Source organism: Zootoca vivipara, chromosome 3 (assembly GCF_965207765.1).
Source record: "Zootoca vivipara chromosome 3, rZooViv2.hap1.1, whole genome shotgun sequence".
NCBI lineage: Eukaryota > Metazoa > Chordata > Lepidosauria > Squamata > Lacertidae > Zootoca > Zootoca vivipara.
In genome coordinates, this window is record NC_142586.1 from 51,006,348 (window position 1) to 51,025,756 (window position 19,409).

The following is a 19,409-nucleotide window of genomic DNA, read 5'->3' on the forward strand; positions in this document are numbered from 1 at the left end:
TTTTATTTTCGGAAGAATCCAGCGCTCTCCGCCTTCGGCTTGAAGCTTCTCCCTGCTAGAATAACGTTGCCGCTCAAAATGGCCCCCGCGACTTCTACCCTCCTCGCTCCGGAGCTCTTATTAGAGCTAGCCGAAGAGTTGGGGAGTCCGGATTGGGGCTGTGCCGAGCAAATTTGCCCCCGGGACGCCCTTCCCGAGGTTCTAAGGGGCGCAGCGTCGCTCTCGCTGCCCTCCCCACTCCTAGCAGGGACGGGCCGTCTCGGAGACGAGACGAAACCCCGCCGATCGGCGCTGGCGCTGAACCCGGAAGCTCCAAGTTATCCCTTTTTAAAAGGGATTTTCCCTTATGCTGAATAGGCTTCCTCGCGAGAAAAGGGAAAACTTGGCAGCTATGTCTGAGTGATATGTGGAAAAGCAAATGAATCTCACTTTTGGAGAGTTTGTAAGTAAACCATTTTTAACTGATCAAACGTGGTCTTACTCTACGTTGGGGGGGAGAAGGGACTATTTTGGAAGGAGCTCACACTTGTGTAATGTATTTCTCAGTGGTGACTTGCCCAGCGGGACTGCTAAGGTGGAAAGCAGGGAACCCAAAAGTATTTGGAGCCAGAGCCAATGATAAACATAACCAACTAATTCTGTGTAGCTACCAATTCTGTGTCTCTGAAGAAGTGTGCATGCACATGAAAGTTCATACCAATGGCAAACTTAGTTGGTCTCTAAGGTGCTACTGGAAGGAATTTTTTTATTTTGTTTCAACTAATTCTAGTTTTGGACCCATCCTCTAACTCCTGGCTCAGTTGTACAAGGGCAATGCAGAGACTAAGGATGCTGCTGCTCTGAAGCAGTGCCGCTCTCTGGCCTGGCTGTAAGGAAGAAAGAGGAGAAGTGAGGGCAGGCTGAGGCTGGTAGGGCATGGACCAGCCTCTCCTGGTACTTCCATTAAATTCACAGAACTGTCTGGCTCAGTCCCTGTCTCCCAACATAACATGGTTATGAAGATAACATAAAAAAGAAGAATTGTGTATCCTGACCCTAACCCTTTTTGGCTTGCTTGGAAATTAATAATTACCACTTGTGGTGCTAATAAAATAAAATATCAGCTCAGACCATTTAGATGCAGCAAGATTTGCAGGAGGAGTTCCTTCTTCTGTATTTGCTTCAGTGAGTGAGTTGTTGGTGATTCAATTGCGAAGAAGAAGAAACCCAAAGAGGAAGCGGTCTATAAACATGTTTTGCAGTAAAGTCTCCATATTCTCTTTATCTCGCACCAAAAGTGAAACCATTTGTGACTGGAACTTTACAGGAAACTGTAGATTTCCTCTTTCAAGTTAGAGCCTTGCAGCCTGTGAAGGAAGAAAGTGTATTGGAGGACAGACTTAGAGCACCAAAGCAGCCCCAGGGAGCAGGATGGAGAAGTTTCGTACGGTGTTTGACTTCTTCCTTAATCACCAGAAGGCACTGGGCTATGGAGCTGTCTCTCTGTTGACGGTTGGCAGCGAGCGCATCTTTTCTGCTGTAGTGTTCAAATGTCCTTGCAACTCCTGGAATATGCTCTATGGTTTGGTCTTCCTCTTGGTGCCAGCCCTTATTCTGTTTCTGCTTGGCCTGTTGCTCAGTAGCCAGTCTTGGAAGATACTCACCGGAAGCTGCGCCCCCAACAGGCTGTGCAAGTGCCCTCACGGGACCCGATTCCGGCACTACTTGAAAGTGCTGTGGCTGGTGACTATCAGAGCCTCCGCTGCTCCCTTGACATGGATTGCTGTGGCCTTACTGGGAAGCCGCTTCTACGAGTGTGCCGCTACTGGGAGCCCCATAATGCAGGCGTACATGTGCGAAGGCAAAGGGGATGGGTGTGTTAAGGAAATGCTTCAAGTGCCTTGTCAGAGTGGCACTCTTACCTCAGAGATGCAGGATGTGCTCATGAGTCTTCAAGCACAGTCTCAGGTTGGTATAACCTCTTCCAGATGGTACTACTAAGTTGTGGCTTGTAAATTGCATGGGTGGGCTGGGGGGCATCTCAATTTGGGACCAGGGGGCACTGAAAGGCTGCCTGTTTAAGTATAAACTGGGATTATTTGGGGGGAAATTACTCATGACTGCACCCTACAGCATATCAAGTGGTAGTGACCTGAAAATGTGCATTTTCTGCCATGCCCTTCCTTCTGTTTATGCCTTCCTTCTTTTTCTGTTTATGCTTTCTCCTTAGTAACTGATTCTAAACTCCTCTTCTTACAACATGGCTAATATCCAGGTGCTACTTGAAAGTATTAGAAGCATCATGTGATCATGTACTATAGTTCACTTAGCGGACTTCAGCAGGGCCTTATGAGTGGCATTGTGGGGATGGCAGTGTAAAATCCCAGCCTTTAAACAAGGGCACCTGAAAGGACAAGGTGTGGTCTGATGAGCCATCTCTTCATAAATGATAGAAGCCATAGTGTAGCTTTACATTGTGGAAGATTGTGTTTCTGTTTCAGTGTATCTGATGAAGTGTGCATGCACACGAAAGCTCATACCAAAATAAAAACTTAGTTGGTCTTTAAGGTGCTACTGAAGGATTTTTTTTATTGTGGAAGATGTTTGTTATCACGAGTTGATAGAGGGATGTCATCAGTTCTCCCTAGATGCCTCAGGATAAGGTTTAAAAGGCCTTGACCTAGCATTGCTTTATAACTATAACCTGTGCTTGTATCACATACCTTCCAAGTTCCCCAGAAAAAATGGGACACTGTCTTTTCTCAAGAGATCTCAGAGGCCAGTTTGGGTGCCAGGACCTTGCACACACTTGCCCTGAAAAAAAAGCAGTTTTTCGGGGCTGTGATTATGTGCAGCACCCTTTAAAAAACCACATTTTAGGGCATTGTGCAAGATCTAACCCCCCCAAAAAGTGCTTTTCAGGGCGAGAGTGAGGCATGGGTCATGTGACTCACCCAGGAACACATCCTAGGAGATGTGCATCCAGATTTGTACGGGAAAACTTTGGAAGGTGTGGGATCAGATAATAAAAATCTGTATAGACAGCAGTTATATAAACCTGCACATTTAGCATTTATTTTGCAGGAATTAATGAAATCTATACAACTGGTTAAAAAGATGCAATTGAAGCAGGGATTATTTGCCTAACAGAGATAAACCAGAGTAACCACTTGGCTATCTTTGAAGAATTCCTCTGGCATGGTAAAACATAAATAATTTCAGGGCCATGAGAATATGCCCAAATGAAATGTGATAAGGTTGTGTCAGAAAAATAGAGTGCTATATAATATCCCAGTAAGGATCTAGTTGTCAGCATGGGGCCTGCACCGTTTGCCTGTAAGGAGCTTGAAACCACGGCTGCCTGGAAGAGGGGATTCTGGCAGACTACAAAGGGTCGTAAGAATATATCTGCTCTATTCGCTTCGCTCTTTGCTCAGCTCATCCTATGTATAAAACGGTTAAAGAGCAACCCGAGTGCCTTTTATTGCCTATCTGAATCCCCCCAAAAAGCTTTGGGGTCTGGCCAAACACAAAGCTCTGTGGTAGAGCAATCACTGGTACCGTATTTCCAAGGTAAAGCAGCCAGAGTTTAGAAAGAGCTCGGCTTGGATCCTGGATCGCTACTGCTGATCAAAACAATAGACAATAATGGGCTAGGTGGACAAATAGTCTGAGCTAGTAGATTCCTGGTATTTTGGGGGAGAAATAGTTATTACAGACATGACACAACCCCAAGTTAATTCTAGGCAAGAGTTGATGCAGACCTTGTTCTTATCTCTCTTGTGTTTCTTTGCCAAGGTGCTGGGGTGGATTTTGATCACCAGTGTCTTGACCTTGATGCAGACCTTGTTCTTATCTCTCTTGTGTTTCTTTGCCAAGGTGCTGGGGTGGATTTTGATCGCCAGTGTCTTCATATTGGCCCTAGTTTCTACATGCATCTCCCGTTGCTGTTCTCCAGTCAGTATTCTCCAGCTTGCCTTCTGGAAAGTGTACATTGAGCAAGAGCGGCAGCTTTTTGAGCAAAAGGCCAAAGACCACGCAGCGAAGCTGGCAGAGAGGAACGTCAGATGCTTCTTTGATTCCACAGAACTGGGCGAGTTTCAAACCCCAAGTGCCAAAGAGTGGCACGGCATTTCTTCCTTGTTCAAGTTTAACCCTAAAAAAGATTACTACAGCATGATGCACAAATATGTCAGCAGCAAAACCAACACTGGCAGTATTGGGTCTGTGGAGGGGGATACAGTTCCTTGTTGCCTGGGGTTTGTGGATGGCGCTGGTGGTATTGAAACACAAGGGTTATAGTGATATAATTGCTTAGTCCATCAGGCTCCATTACAGGAAGATGTCTAACTGAACATGGTTGTTATTTCCTCCTTCCTCTTTTTTCCATCTTTCTCTTTCTTTGGGTGTCGGTGTGTGCTTTAAATGTATGATGTGTATACACTACAGCCTGACCATAATGAACCTCTGACTCCTACTAAGACTTACCTGCTTACCTAGGTTTTGGATTAAATGTGGCACAAAGTATTTTAAAAATAAAAGATTCAGGAGTCCCTCCCCCATGACGCTTTGGCTACTGGATTTGGAACGAACCAAACCCCCAAACTGCGTATGAGAGGGAAGAACAGAGGGAGAGCTTAGGTGGAAGCCTTATGGCCTGTTTCTGTTCTTCCAAACAATTCAGGCCAGTGGGCACATTTGGAATACTGAGAAAGCCTTGTGGCACCAGTCACAAAATGTCTGTCATAGGGATGTGGCATAACACAAAATAGTTTCCCACATTTGAAAGGGCAGGAAAAGAGACATGACCACAAAATGGGTATCTGAAGAAGTGTGCATTCACATGAAATCTCATACCAATGACAAACTTAGTTGGTCTCTAAGGTGCTACTGGAAGGAATTTTTTTATTTTGTTTTGACCACAAAATGGCATGAGCATGCCACTCGCCAGCTGGAAAAAGACACCTACATTTGCCACACAGAAAAGCTCTTTGCAGCTCTAATCTGTTCAGGAATGATGGGAAGATGGGTTCCAATTTTGAAATCCAACGAAATTTTATTTTTTCAGTATTTATAAACATATTTCTTTGCTGCAATATAAAGCATCGGGGAAGTTTACAGTTTTAACGCGTAAAACAAATGGGCATGTTTAAGGCACATTCAAAGTAAGAGACGCTGGAGCCAGGAATTAAGCAGGAAGAGATATGTTTCTCTTGCATTGTGGATTTTGTGAGAGGATATTTACTGACATTTCTGGGCATCATGTTTGCGTGGGCACCATGTTGGAGACCCCTGGTTCAGAGAATGAGGAAAATGGCACCTGAACTGAGTTAGTGTGTGTGGACTGATACTGTGCTACTTGCCAAAATGAAACTTTTTCCTGGCTAAGGAAAAAATATGAGCCTTCCCAACGTTTTACATGAATTCTGCCCATCAAGGAGTACAAAAAAGGACACCCAAATCAGTGTGTGCTGGGGGGGGGAGGGAGGCAGCAACTGGATTTATTGGGCTCCCAAGGGACCCCCATTTATTTCAAAAGAAAGCATGTGTTTGGGTATTTCCACTGGAATCATGGGGGTGGGATGGGACTATTTGGTCTGGGACTCTTCTGCAGCCACAAAAATAGTATTACAGTTACCCTGCTTCTAATAAATTAAGCTGTGTAACACAAAAAGTTTCTGTCTGGAAAATCATTGTCTTACAGTACCATTACGTAATTTGCTTTCTTGTTTGTGCGATCCAAATCATGTCTCAGTCACTCACCCCTTACCCCAATTCTTCCCTGTTTCCTCCTAGGAAAAGCTGAAGTGCAAAGTCAGTTGCTTCTGCAGTGGGAAAAGGAACATGCTTGTTGTAGGTAGTCCTGTACTGGGCAAGCCTGCATGGTTGCTTTCTTGCTGGATGATTTCCAAGTGACCCTGAACAGCATGCTTCTGCCTCCCCCAAGTCTTAAAACCAGTGGCATTGGGGGGGGGGGTTCATCTACCGGTATGCAGGCATGATGGGTTGTTGACATCCTGAGAAAGCAGTGACCTATAATAATACTCTACGATATGGAAAAGGAAAAGGAAACCCCACCCCCAAAGGGGAAAATTCAGCAGCACTGAAAATCCCATCCCTTTAGGCAGTTTTTCAGTGGCTGCTATGGAAAGAGTTCACCAATGCAGGAAGCATCACCTGACCTCTAAATTGGCTTCTTCCATTTCCCTTAAATAACATCACCTTAAATAACATCATTCTGTGATATGAAAAGGAGGGGGGCACTAGGGTTGATCACGTGACTATTGCCAGGGAGCATCGCTTCTCATTCTCAATTGCCTTCCTTCATTCTCAGTCACATTGTCATGTTGCTGCATCTGATTAGTTATGTATTGTCCTATCGTTCCACTCAACAGGTGATCCTGAATTTGCTGGGATAAGCCATATGAATACTGCCAGTTAGAAAACAGCCGAGAAATTACAAGAAAGGCAACATCAAAGGCACAGAAGCAGTAGTAGTGAATCTATCTATCATCTCTATCATCTATCAGCTCTGTCAAAAACACTACTGTTGAGGAGAAACAGGTGACTAAAATAGTAGCATCAGGGAACTAGAAATTCCTAGAATCAGCAGAGATGGACCAATAATAATAATATTAATTTATTATTTATACCCTGCCCATCTGGCTGGGTTTCCCCAGCCACTCTGGGGAAATAATTAGTCGACTCCTTCAGAAGAAGAATAAAAAAATCTTGCCCACGCTTCTAACAAGTACTACATTGACAAGTCTCTTTAAGTATGAAATAGCTAGGCTGCTAAGCCTTCTGAAGCAGGGAGTTCCACAGTGAGTGTGCCACCGCTAAGTCAGTTCCTGTGCCTCATAGCCACCCATCTAACTTTACTTGGCTGAAGAATGTGGAGAAGGATGACCTAAGCATGCAGGAGAGGCAGCCCTTCCCTCAAGACACCCTGGACTCATCTGCAGCTGAGCCAGGAGGGAGAACCGTGCACCATTCATGTCCATGTTGGCTTGTGGGTTGGTGTAGTTTTTTGCCCTACACAGCAAACATTTGGGAATGCTGGGCCTGATCCAGAAGTGGCACCATCCACACCATGGTTCTATATCGAATGCCTTTTCTGGATCAGGAATAATAGCTTTCTAGGCAGGTACAGAGGGTCAAAAATATTAACTGTCCACACACAGGGACTTCAGATATGGCTTCACTTATTTCGTTTGTGTTTCCTGGTTTCAATCTTCTTTAAGAATGCAATTCCAATTTCTGTCACATCATCCCCCTTCAGAGTGTCTTGGATGAAAGTAACTTCAGCAGCCAGGTGTATCTGAAAATAAGTAAGTTTGGCAAAATAAATGAAAGAAAACTTATTGTTGTTCCACATTGCAGGTTTGTTTTTTTAAGTTTTAAGAGGGTGTACTGTAATGGGTGGGTGGGGGCTTATAGAATAAAAGCAAACAAACAAGTTTGAAACAACATCAACAGCTGATTAAAAGGGTAATAAAATGTAATGCAGAATGAAATGCTGACAAGCCTTAACAAAGGTCAAAACCAAAGAGTGGAGAATAAAACACAACAGCTAAAACTTATTTTAAATCTACAGCAAGATTGAAAATGAAAAGGTGTTTTATTTGTGCAAAAGACACCTGGAAACATGGGGGCCAGGGGCTGCCAATATGGTGCCTGTGAATGCAGTGATTCACTTCCTGTCTTTGCCTGGGGCCCATGAAGCCTCTGAGCCCCTCACATACTTCCTGCTTAGCAATGAGGTGCTGAGGATCATTACACCCCCCTCCCTGCACCTTGAAGAGCAGATAGAGCCCAAAGTGGAAGTCTGAAAAGTGACAGTCTTTCCCCTTTCAGCTCTATGTGCTTTCCAAGGCTCAGGTCAATTCCACTGAAAAGTGACCCCAAATGCAGATGTGCCCATTCTTTGAGATTGTGACCTTCCCCTTTTCTGTACAGAAGGGCACAGCTAGCCTGCTTTTTGATTTTTTTTTTAAAAAAGGAAGATGCATTAACTGACACAGCTGCGCACAAGTCCATTAGCACTTATCTAAATAAACAAACTTTTTTTTAAAAAAAAAAAAGCAGCACAATTTGTGTTTTTTCCGGATTTACATTTGCTCCAATTTAGCACTAAAGAATGGGTTTTCCCTGGGAAAGGAACTGGGCAAGGGGAAAACCACTCAGAACCATGCTTTCTGGGCATGGGATAAACAGAAGTGCGGATGAGCCCTATTAGTTTTAATAATTGCAACAGCAGCAGAGGAGGCAAAAGCAGCTGTTGGCTCCTTACCATTTCTAGAGCACCTCTAATGGCCCCGCACAAGAGACTGCAATAGCAAAGTGAAGATCTCCCCGCCGGCAGCTCTTCCAAAAAGTCCACTAAGGGGTTCTTGTCCAGAACGAGGGAGAACTGTGTGGAATTACTGCAAGTCACAGTTGGCACAACACCCAGGTACATCTTAAAAGCAACCTGGAAATGGAGAGGAGAACATGCATCCCATCAACACTTTCTCCAAGTTTTCAGATGGAAATGGTTACCAAAGGAAAGTTTTTTAGCTTAAGTTACAGGTAGGTAGCCGTGTTGGTCTGGGTCGAAGTAAAATAAAAAAATTCCTTCAGTAGCACCTTAAAGACCAACTAAGTTTTTATTTTGGTATGAGCTTTCGTGTGCATGCACACTTCTTCAGATACAGTGAAATAGAAGTCCCCAGGCACTTATGTAGAGAAGGGGTGGGGAGGGGGTGGGGATGGGGAGGGGAGGGGGGATCACTCAGAAGGGTGGTGGAAGTGGGTGATTGACTGACTGATAGCTGTTGATGACCGAAAACGACTGCAAATGGTTTTGCATGAAAAAGCAAGGGTTGAGATGGCTGAAGATTGCTTATCATGTATAATGAGATAAGAATCCGACATCTCTGTTCAAACCAGGTCCCTCCATGGTTTTGAGCTGGGTGATAAGTAATAAACCCAGATGCCAACTTTGCTGCCACATACACCCGGACAACATCATTACTGGCCCCAACAACATCCAACATACCATCTCAGGACTATTTAATTGCTCATCTTCTAACATTGTGTATGCCATCAAATGCCAACAGTGCCCTTCAGCTCTCTATATTGGACAAACAGGCCAAACCCTACGCCAAAGGATAAATGGACATAAATCTGACATCAGGAACCAGAAGACAGAAAAACCAGTAGGAGAACACTTCAATCTCCCAGGACATTCTATACAAGATCTCAAAGTAGCTGTCTTACTACAAAAGAATTTCAGAAATAGACTGGAAAGAGAAGTTGCTGAATTACAACTTATCACCCAGCTCAAAACCATGGAGGGACCTGGTTTGAACAGAGATGTCGGATTCTTATCTCATTATACATGATAAGCAATCTTCAGCCATCTCAACCCTTGCTTTTTCATGCAAAACCATTTGCAGTCGTTTTCGGTCATCAACAGCTATCAGTCAGTCAATCACCCACTTCCACCACCCTTCTGAGTGATCCCCCCTCCCCTCCCCATCCCCACCCCCTCCCCACCCCTTCTCTACATAAGTGCCTGGGGACTTCTATTTCACTGTATCTGAAGAAGTGTGCATGCACACGAAAGCTCATACCAAAATAAATACTTAGTTGGTTTTTAAGGTGCTACTGAAGGAATTTTTTTAGCTTAAGACATGGATGGGGAACCTGTGGCCTTCCACATGCTGCTTGACTACAATTCCCATCATGCCTGACTATTAGCCAGAAATGATAGGTTTCCTTTCCTGGCTTAAGACAAGCCCAGGTGAACATTGGTTTGTAGTCAGCAAGAAATCAGGTTTGAAATCTACTTAACTGTAGAATAGTTTTCACAAATTTCAAATGCAAAAATTGATCTCCTGCATTTTATGGATATATGATCACCACCATTGGTTTCCCCGTTTGCATTCACTTTATTACATGGCTCCTTTCCATCTCCTCCAAACTTACATCAGTTTTATACCAGTTAACAGTTATGTAAAAATGGTCTGCTTGCTTGCTTGCTTTCTGTTTACAGTGTGCTCAGTTTCACACTGGGCAGCTTGTGACTTTATGTGAACTTATCACCTCATTTTGATAACCATAAGAAGGAAATTGTAGGCCTGAATTGCATTCCAATCTGCAGTAGGGGTACTGAATGAATATAGGGTGCCATTGTCATTCTAAGAGAATGAGGAAGGTACTCGTGGTGAGTTTCAGCACCTCTTTTTCTAGAAAAATATCACTATCTACCAGTAAGGAGGTTTAAGCTGGATACCCAAACTTGGACTGTGTGGCTGAAGCAAGTTATATTTGTGTTTCTATACAAATAATTTAGAAACAGACACCATTTGGAACCTAGGTCATAGTGCCTGTCCTTTTTTGCTGCTGTATGGATAATCACACGAATCTGACCTTTGAAGAATTTGTAAGTAAACCATTTTTAACTTACCAAATGTGTAGTCTCTTTCTATGCTAAGGGAAGTGGAGAATTTTGGAAGCAACTTAGAAGGGGATATTTTAAAGGTCTAACAGCCTATATTTCCATGCTTTACTGCATGTTTTAAATCTTTGTTGGGGCTCTCTCACCAAATAGAACTGGCCCCAAACCTGAATCTAGGCATCCAGGGAATTCTTTTTATTATTATTAAACCGTATCTATTTATCTTTTTAACTAAACCAAACCAACACACTGGTGATTGGATAACTTTTAGTTTGACTGCAAAATGGGACTATTAGAAATAAAGCAGCTGATCCTGGCACCCCCCTCCCCCACTTCAACAAAAACCAGAAGCAGGCTTTAGACTTCTAACTAAAACTATAAATATGGATAGCATGTTACTACTGTATGGGAGTAGAGTACTTGTTAATTTTCCACCACTGAATAAAGAAACCAAATAAAGAACCAGTTTACTTATACATTATTAAAATAAGTAAATGAAAGCATTAAAGCACTGCAGGAACAATTTGGCTTTGTGCACTTCTCTATCCATAACTGTGAAACATTATTTGCTTTTTATTGGTTCCCTTGCTTGCCCCTTTGAAGCAGCAAATTGATTCTGATTGTGCCTCTACTGCAATGTCATTTTCCGAAATTTAAGCAAAGAGCCCTTCATTAGACCTTTGCTGCTCCTTTCTCTGCTGTGCTATCTTCTTCTTCAAAATACCACCCCGTTTCATTAAAGGTTTCCATCTAATTCCGTGTTGTAATTTTACAAGGGAAACATCAGCTATTTTCTTTCCTCAAAACCCATGACAGCTAATGGGATTTTATTAGTAGGCAGTAAAAAAACACAAAAGAACAGCATGTTACCTCCATTTACATAAGGCACTAATACTGCAAACCAAACCCTCTTTTGCACCAGGTTACGGGGTGTGTGGGTGTGTGGGATGAGGTGTGCTTCTGTCCTGCCCAGCCAGCCAATGCCTGGAAACTGGATCCCTCCCCCCAAAAAGGAGAACATTCTTGTGATCACCCTTGCTAAGAAAGGGACACTTGGATGTAGCCTTGCCTCATCAAGGCAGCACCTGTGCATACCTGTGCAATAATGTCTGTCGTTTCAGAATAACTCCGGCACTTCTTCACAGAGGAGCGAGCCAAGAAGTCTTCGACTAACCTGATGCCAATGTTATACCCCCTGGAGAAAGAGAGAACAAAAAGTCAGTCATGCACATTTGATACTTCTTTGAACCTACAGAGGCATTTTGGGTCAATTTCCTGATCTCTAGTCAATCAACTCTCTGAATCTCTCAGATGCTCCCAACCCAAAAGTATAGCTCTGCTGACAAGGTCCCTCCCATGCGTCTCTAAGCAGAAAAAACATGTGACTGATTGAGTTGCTGGAAAGGAGGCCCTAGTAAGAAAGCTCTTGTTGCATCTTGTTGTGAGGCCTGTCCAGTACAGTCACTACAGAAGAGATGAGTGGAGGTAGAACTGCTTCAAGAACGGCACTAGCCACCATAATCATACATTGGTTCTGAGCATGGTTGGAGTTGTTTCCCTGAAGGCCAGAGAAACAACAGGGACTGTTTTCTACTTTGAATCCATTTTGTTTGTTAGTTTAACGCAGGGTTCCTCAAACCCTGCCCTCCAGATGCTTTTAGCCTACAACTCCCATGATCCCTAGCTAGCAGGACCAGTGGTCGGGGATGATGGGAATCGTACTCTCAAAACATCTGGAGGGGCAAGTTTGAGGAAGCCTGGTTTAACATTTGTTTTGTGACCTTTCTAGAGAGAAAGAGAGCAAGCAAGCAACAATGAATATTTTTCTATAATAAATATCTGTTTTTATTTAATTATTTTGCACTTATTTTTTTAAAAAATGAGGAAATTGGGAAGAGAAATAGTGGTGGCTTGTGTATATGTTGCAATAAACTTGCTATTAACTATTTTCCTGCATTCACTCAGAAAAAGTTGCAGCAGCTGCTGGGTGGGACAAAGTCGATCAAGTCCATTGAAGTGCAGAGAATAATTGGTGGGTTGCTTTTTTAGAGAGGAGACAATGGCACTCTGCACACGTGTAAAGGCACACTTTCCTAAATAAGTGCTCTGTAAGTCTTACTGGCAAACACAGAAAGGTTAAAAAATGCAGCCTTACCAAGTAAAACGGTTACCAGCTGCCGCTGCCAAGGAATTCTCAAGTATAAGGGACTTGAATGAATCAACATATTGCTTTTGCCAGCCTGAAAGGCTTTAAAATTTAAAATGGAAGAGATAGTATTTAATGGAACTTTTTAACAGATCCATTTAAAGTTTAAATGAATTCGGGGGAAAGTTCCATTAAACTCTCTCTTAATCTTAGTTACAATTCACAATCAGCTTTACTGGAAAACCAACTGCAGTTAATGGGAAAGCATTTAAGTAATATCGGATGATGAGAGCATATGACACAAAGCCAAAACAGACTATAATAGCCAAGTAAATTGATATACAGTAACACAAACATTTTTTGTAGGCGGAAGTTCAAAGTCATGCAATATTTGTTTATTTCCAGGAATGCTAAATGCCCATTTCAACATTGCAGTATAGCCTTCTCTCACTGCCACAATGAGACTGATGAAAGCTGATAAGCTCAGTGGTCACTGACTGCTGGGGGGCTGGGGAAGGACCCAAAAATGCGTGGGAACTGGGAGATGGATGAAATGGAATATTCTCAAAGAAGACATGTCTGGATCTGTAAAGTCCCACTTGTAGCTGTAGAACCTGCTGTCAAAAAGGCCATCGAAAGGGTCACCATCCCCATCAGTTGAAAACTCCCTGAGAAAATGTTGGCTTCATCTTGAGAGCCAACCTTCCCATGGAAGTTTATAGGACAAAGCCAGCCAATGGCATCTGTCCCATACATTACAGTGCCATTTCCCACCGCTTATCTTACCAGACCTCAGGGGGCTAGAAAAGCGATTGGATAATTGTCCTAGAAAGGGTGGGGAAATCTTGTGTGGATAAACAGCCCCTCCAGAAGTGCCACAAATCTCCTTGATTTAGATTTTTTTTGGACAGATCCCGGTATGAGGAAAGCAGTGTTAAATGGATATCATTGCCTGCTAAGCTGATATGCAACCGCGTTTGAACCTGTGGTGGCTACTTACATGCCGTCCAAATATTTGTTCACATCTTCATCCTTTTCGTAATCCTTACACAGCTGAGCCACCAAAGCGCCGTAAGTGAGTACAAAAAGCTCTCTGCTCTGCCAATTAAGGGAGATACAAAGCAATGGTCATGGCTTATTAAACAAACTGAATTAGGAAGAAACAAATTATCCTACCCCGCCCCTGAGCTTTTCCATAAACATATTGTCTAACAAAAAGGCAATGAACTCCGTATGTGCTGCATAATTGCCTGCACTGTCCAAAAACTAGCAACACAGTGCCATGTTGACCATGCCCAGTGTCAGCCCATCCACAAGGCAAGGTGAGGCAACCACCTCAGGCGGCTGGGTCCACTGGGGCAGTAGATCCCAAGGTTGATCCTTCTTCCCCCTTTGTTCTTGATGTATATCTTCTCTGGCCCCTTCTTCTGACCTCAGGTGCCAAAATGTCTTGGGCTGGCCCTGACCATGCCCAATACGAACTCTCAAAAAATCCCAGTTTCCCAGGGAGAAATATTACAGCGGTACCTCTACTTACAAATAACTCTACTTACGAATGTTTCTACTTACGAACGGAGCTCCATCCGCCATCTTGGATGCGGTTTAGATAGGATATTTTTCTACTTACGAATTTTTAGATAGGGTTGCTTCGACTTACGAATTTTTCTCCCAATGCATTCCTATGGGATTCGACTTAAAAAAAATTTCGACTTACGAATGTGCGTTCGGAACGCATTAAATTCATAAGTAGAGGTACCACTGTATAGGGTAGATGCAGACGTCTTTCAGCATACCATATGATGTGCTGATGCAGAGGATGAAACGGTGGGTAAATGCCAGTCCTATAACACAAAGAGAAGCATATAAAAGAGAGAGGGGAAAGAATAAAGTCACACCTTCCTGTAAATTGCTTTGTTTGAAAGATAGAAAGCGGAGTGGGTGGGTGTGGCTGTGATGGAATGAAATGCAAAAGCTGTTTAGAACTAGGAAGGAAATAATTCAGGTGAGAGTAATAACAAGTGCACAAATGGTTTCTTTTGCAATGTCTCCAGAAGCACACCTTTCCACTCTCCCAATGAACAAGTAAACTCTGCCGTGTTTTGAAATTTCTATGAAACCAGGAGAGAGCAGGAACTTCTGTGTGCTCACAAAGTCTCTAGAGGGCACATCACAACCTTAAAGTACACTTCATGACCACAAAAACTCACATAGCACAACTCTGGAAATTTTTTGCCAGTGACTTGCATGGGTTGCAGCCATGCAGCCCTTCTGATGAGTGCTTGTTCCAAAGCAAGTTCAGTGGGGCCTCCATCCAAGTCTGTGTGCCTAAGATGGTAGCCTTAGTGAAAACTAGCCAAGCGCTCACAAAGGGCTCGTGCACTTGTGCCCTTGAAATGCAAGGCAGTTGCACAACTTGAATACTCAGTGGACCCTTCTATCCTTTACGATGCTGCAAGACCTCACTGAGAAGCTTTTGATGCTGAAAGCATTGTGGGGACATCTCACGATCCAACGAAAACCTAATCGGGGTGCCTGTAAGCCCATTTCAGCTCTTTACCTGCCGCATTCCTCATTGGTGGGCCAAACTGGCACGACAGGTGGGTCAAAATATGCTTGTGGGCTGGAGATTCCTCATCCTTGCCTACAGCCACAGCATCCAGCCTTTCTACCTTGAAGGACCCCTTTCTACCTCGACGTATCTGCCAAGGGAGCCCACCATCATGGAAGCTAAGCTATCTCACATCCTTTATTTTCATGAGACTCTTAGCAGGCCCACTGGGCTTCGCATTGACTCTGCATGAAGTGAGGACAAATCCCAACACAGTGCCTTGCAACTGATGTGCAAAGAACTTCAGCCTGATTTTTGTTGCAATCGCAGTAGAATGGCCTCCCCGGGGTTGCAATGCTAATAAAATAGCCCCTTGCCTTGCCACATACCTGCAATTAAGTAAAGGAAAAAGTAAATAAAATATGGCAAATTACAAGTGACACAGTTAAACGTCACCTGTAGTTACACCCAAATGCTCCTGGCAGGCTCCTGGCAAACACAAATAGCCACTGAAACTATCACTGTACAGCACAATCCTATGCACGTCTACTCACAAGCAAGTCCCATTGAGTCTAGGTCTAGTATACCTGAAGGAGCGTCTCCACCCCCATCGTTCTGCCTGGACATTGGTCCAGCGCCGAGGGCCTTCTGGCGGTTCCCTCACTGTAAGTAGTGAGGTTCCAGGGAACCAGGGGGAGGGCCTTCTTGGTAGTGGCACCCGCCCTGTGGAAAGCCCTCCCATTAGATGTCAAGGAAATAAACATCTATCTGACTTTTAGAAGACATCCGAAGGCAGTCCTGTACAGAGAGGTTTTATGTTTTAATATTTTGTTGGAAGCTGCCCATAGTGGATGGGGAAACCCACCCAGATGGGTGGGGTATGTATGTATGTATGTATGTATGTATGTATGAATAAATAAATAAATAAATAATAATTCCAAGTTAAGTGGCCTAGACAGGGCCCGTGGATATTATGAAATTTACACAGAGGTGACTCAAACAAGCACAGGGAAAAATATGTCTGGCAAACTTCTATATAATGCCTTACACTCCTAGACTCCACAATGCAATTGCATATGAACTTCTTTCTTTTTTTAAGGAATAAAAGCAGCTTGGAATTATATACAAGTCACATGTTTGGAATCAATTCTTTTGATTTCTTGGTGTCATGTAAGACTTGCTCAGCGGTATGTTAATTGCATATTAGCGTCTGGGGAACTATAATCCAGTGAGAGTATTCAATGTTTGGGGAAAGAAATTGATTCAAGTGATCAGAGAGTCATTTCTGGAACATTAAAACTGGTGGCTCTGCTATTAACTGTGCTGCCATCTAGTGGCCAAGAAGGTAAATCTTTAATAGATGATCAGAATTAGGAGAGCGAGAAACTACGGGTGCTTGTACGTATGTGGTGGTGATGAATGGACAAAATTGCAGTATCATTTGAAAAAAAAATAATCTTCCTGAATCGTTCATATATAGACACAGAGCAGGTTTGATAGCTAGTCTTTTTGATGCCACTTTGAGAAGCATAGAATATGTTGCAAAACCAACTGATTTCTTTTAAGAAATCAATTTATCTTACTATATTTTAAAGAACTATTATATAACAAATTAGTTCAGTAAATTATAAACTTTTAAGGAGCTTACAAACAGGTGCCAGCATGGAAAAAATGTGGAAAAGCAGAATGTTTAACTTGATTTTCTATTTCTTTCTGGCTGCACTACTCTAATGGCACTATGTGTGTCAAGTTAATCACACACACACACACACACACACACACACACGAGAGAGAGAGAGAGAGAGAGAGAGAGAGAGAGAGAGAGAGAGAGAGAGAGCGCAAACTAGCAAGAGTGTAACCTCTCCTCCCAGGGGAGCTGTTCCAGCTCTTTGTTGGTTCTGGTTGCCCTTTTCTGAATCTTTCACAACTAAAATGCTCCCTCTCCTGGGTTCTCATTTCAAAACAAAAGATGAAAATGCAATCTATATCCCTAAACATGTTGAAATTCTTAGCTATATGTCCCAGCTTGCAAAACATGACAGAGCAACACATTAATTTAAAAAGGAGAGTTTTATGTTTGGTAGCATTTACCTGTCCAAATAAGACTTACTATTTTGGGGTTCTCTGGTCTTCTGTTTGCTGGCCGTGACATTTTTCCTGGGCAGTAGTAGAGAGTATGTGATTCCCTGTTTATATCCTTTCTTCTTCAAATAGCATTTTCCTTTTCCGTTACTGGATTCCTTTCTTTATCCTGGCTTTATCCTGGCAACAACCCTTTACTACTCTCTGAAAGTAAAAGAGATCTGGGTGCCACTTTCTGCTTCTGCTCCTCCTATTATGTGATTCAAATCTTCCAAGAGAAGTCTGGCAAGAAATCAAGCCTGCTTCAGAGAACAACCTGACTCAGATCAGTAACTGATCCATTAAAGCAGAAATTGCAAATCACATGCATAATAGCTGACCTCACTGCATGACAAGCAAGACCAGAACATCCAGAAGTCTAATTATGCCAGAAATATATAAAGCTGGTTATTTGGCATAGCCATAGTTTGTTCATGAATATCTATCCACCTCTCACACATCATATTCACACACTTGTTGTTGTTGTTGTTGTTGTTTAGTCGTTCACTCGTGTCCAACTCTTTGTGACCCCATGGACCACAGCACGCCAGGCTTCCACTGCCTCCTGCAGTTTGGTCAAACTTATGTTCGTAGCTTCGAGAACACTGTCCAACAATCTCATCCTCTGTCGTCCCCTTCTCCTAGTGCCCTCAATCTTTCCCAACATCAGGGTCTTTTCCAGGGAGTCTTCTCTTCTCATGAGGTGGCCAAAGTATTGGAGCCTCAGCTTCACGATCTGTCCTTCCAGTGAGCACTCAGGGCTGATTTCCTTCAGAATGGATAGGTTTGATCTTCTTGCAGTCCATGGGACTCTCAAGAGTCTCCTCCAGCACCATAATTCAAAAGCATCAATTCTTCGGCGATCAGCCTTCTTTATGGTCCAGCTCTCACTTCCATACATCACTACTGGGAAAACCATTCACACACCTACACACACTCATTTCATCTCAACAGCATTCAAATAGGAATTCCCTCATAGAAACATATGCCAGCTGACATCTGTGAAGAACACCAGTGGACACATTCATTCATCACACACACTCCATTCATTCACATCCATGTCCTGGTTTCAGTCCACAAATATCCACTGACTTCTTGGCTTCCGAAAATGAACTTCAACCACAAGCATCAGCCTGCTTTAGCCTTGCTGTGTTCTCCAGCTTCTGAGTACAGACTCCACCAGCTTCTATCCAACATCATCTACCAGATTTTGTTAGGTCCACCACTAGACCTATGTCAGCTTTTAATCATGGATATCAGCAATGATGTGTTATCAGTTTTCAAGCCACAACCCCACCCAGCAGGTGAGCTTGCCTTATTATCACTCCATAGCATCTTGTATTATTCAGCAGTTCACCTCCTGCAAGTGGAAGAAACCCGGGCCATGCTAAATGGCATGACCCCTGTGTTTTATTATTATTTTATCATTATTTATTGAATTTATATACCGCCCTATATCCGGAGGTCTCGGGGCGGTTCACGGGAAAGATTTGCTGGTTAATAGAAAAGGGTCTGCCCCTTGGTCCTCATTTATATCCATTCAGCTGCCAACAACTTCTAAGGCATCACAAGTGGTCCACAGTCATCCTAAGCGCATTTGCCAAGTACTGTCTTATATGCCCAGTCGTCTTATACGCCAGAATAGACGATAGAATGTTTCTGGGTAAACAGTCATAAAATCACACAGCATAACAATTTTGTATCTGTGTTTTGCAACACAGGCTAGCATGTGCACTTGATTTTTAAAAATAATTATGTCCCAGTTTCTCTCCAAAATTTCAATTTTTATGATTGCAGATAAATGATCGCTAAGTTTTGCAAGACAATTGATTTTCAATGCTGATGCTGAATCAGTGAGCAAATCCCACTGAGTTCAGTGGGTTTTAGGCTATGATCCTATGTGTTTCCTTGGAACAAAATCCTTTGAACAAAGTGAAACTTACCTCTGAGTTAATACAAATAGGATCGAACAGCAGGCTTATAATACAGAGGGGGAGGGGTTGCTACATCTGAAAGGACACGAGGCTGCAATCCTATGCATACTTTCTTGGGAGCAAACAAACATGAAACCCAGCAAGATCTACTTCTTAAATAACATGAATACATGAGGCAGTAAACACATTACTGCTCCATCTGCCCCCTGCCCCCCCCATACATAGCCTCTTTGATGT

At 43.1% G+C, this 19,409-nt stretch overlaps 2 protein-coding genes across 3 annotated transcripts; one reads left to right on the top strand and one right to left on the bottom strand.

Annotated features, from left to right (window-relative positions):
• The first annotated feature begins 1,204 nt into the window (after positions 1 to 1,204).
• Positions 1,205 to 5,653, top strand: CALHM6 (calcium homeostasis modulator family member 6). Its single transcript, XM_035110673.3, has 2 exons — positions 1,205 to 1,947; positions 3,859 to 5,653. Exons 1-2 carry the CDS (start codon positions 1,411 to 1,413, stop codon positions 4,279 to 4,281), a joined length of 960 nt encoding a protein of 319 aa, XP_034966564.1. The 5' UTR covers positions 1,205 to 1,410; the 3' UTR covers positions 4,282 to 5,653.
• TRAPPC3L (trafficking protein particle complex subunit 3L) lies at positions 5,647 to 17,500 on the bottom strand. 2 transcript variants are annotated; one of them, XM_088666017.1, is made up of 6 exons: positions 17,228 to 17,490; positions 14,363 to 14,410; positions 13,570 to 13,667; positions 11,519 to 11,618; positions 8,273 to 8,452; positions 5,647 to 7,300 (listed from the first exon to the last, which is right to left on the bottom strand). In XM_088666017.1, the coding sequence occupies exons 1-6, from the start codon at positions 17,267 to 17,269 to the stop codon at positions 7,181 to 7,183; spliced, it is 588 nt and encodes a 195-aa protein (XP_088522143.1). In that variant the 5' UTR covers positions 17,270 to 17,490; the 3' UTR covers positions 5,647 to 7,180. The 2 variants fall into 2 exon arrangements, with proteins under 2 accessions (XP_088522143.1, XP_088522142.1); XM_088666016.1 differs by lacking the exon at positions 5,647 to 7,300 and having other exon boundaries at positions 7,543 to 8,452; positions 17,228 to 17,500.
• Positions 17,501 to 19,409: the final 1,909 nt, after the last annotated feature.

Coding starts and splice junctions, on each gene's coding strand:
- CALHM6 (XM_035110673.3), top strand. CDS start 1,411: ATGGAGAAGTTTCGTACGGTGTTTGACTTCTTCCTTAATCACCAGAAG. Junction 1,948..3,858: donor GTCTTCAAGCACAGTCTCAG/GTTGGTATAACC, acceptor TTCTTTGCCAAG/GTGCTGGGGTGGATTTTGAT.
- TRAPPC3L (XM_088666016.1), bottom strand. CDS start 17,269: ATGTCACGGCCAGCAAACAGAAGACCAGAGAACCCCAAAATA. Junction 14,411..17,227: donor GACCAGAGAACCCCAAAATA/GTAAGTCTTATT, acceptor TTTGTGTTATAG/GACTGGCATTTACCCACCGT. Junction 8,453..11,518: donor CGACAGACATTATTGCACAG/GTATGCACAGGT, acceptor CTCCATTTCCAG/GTTGCTTTTAAGATGTACCT.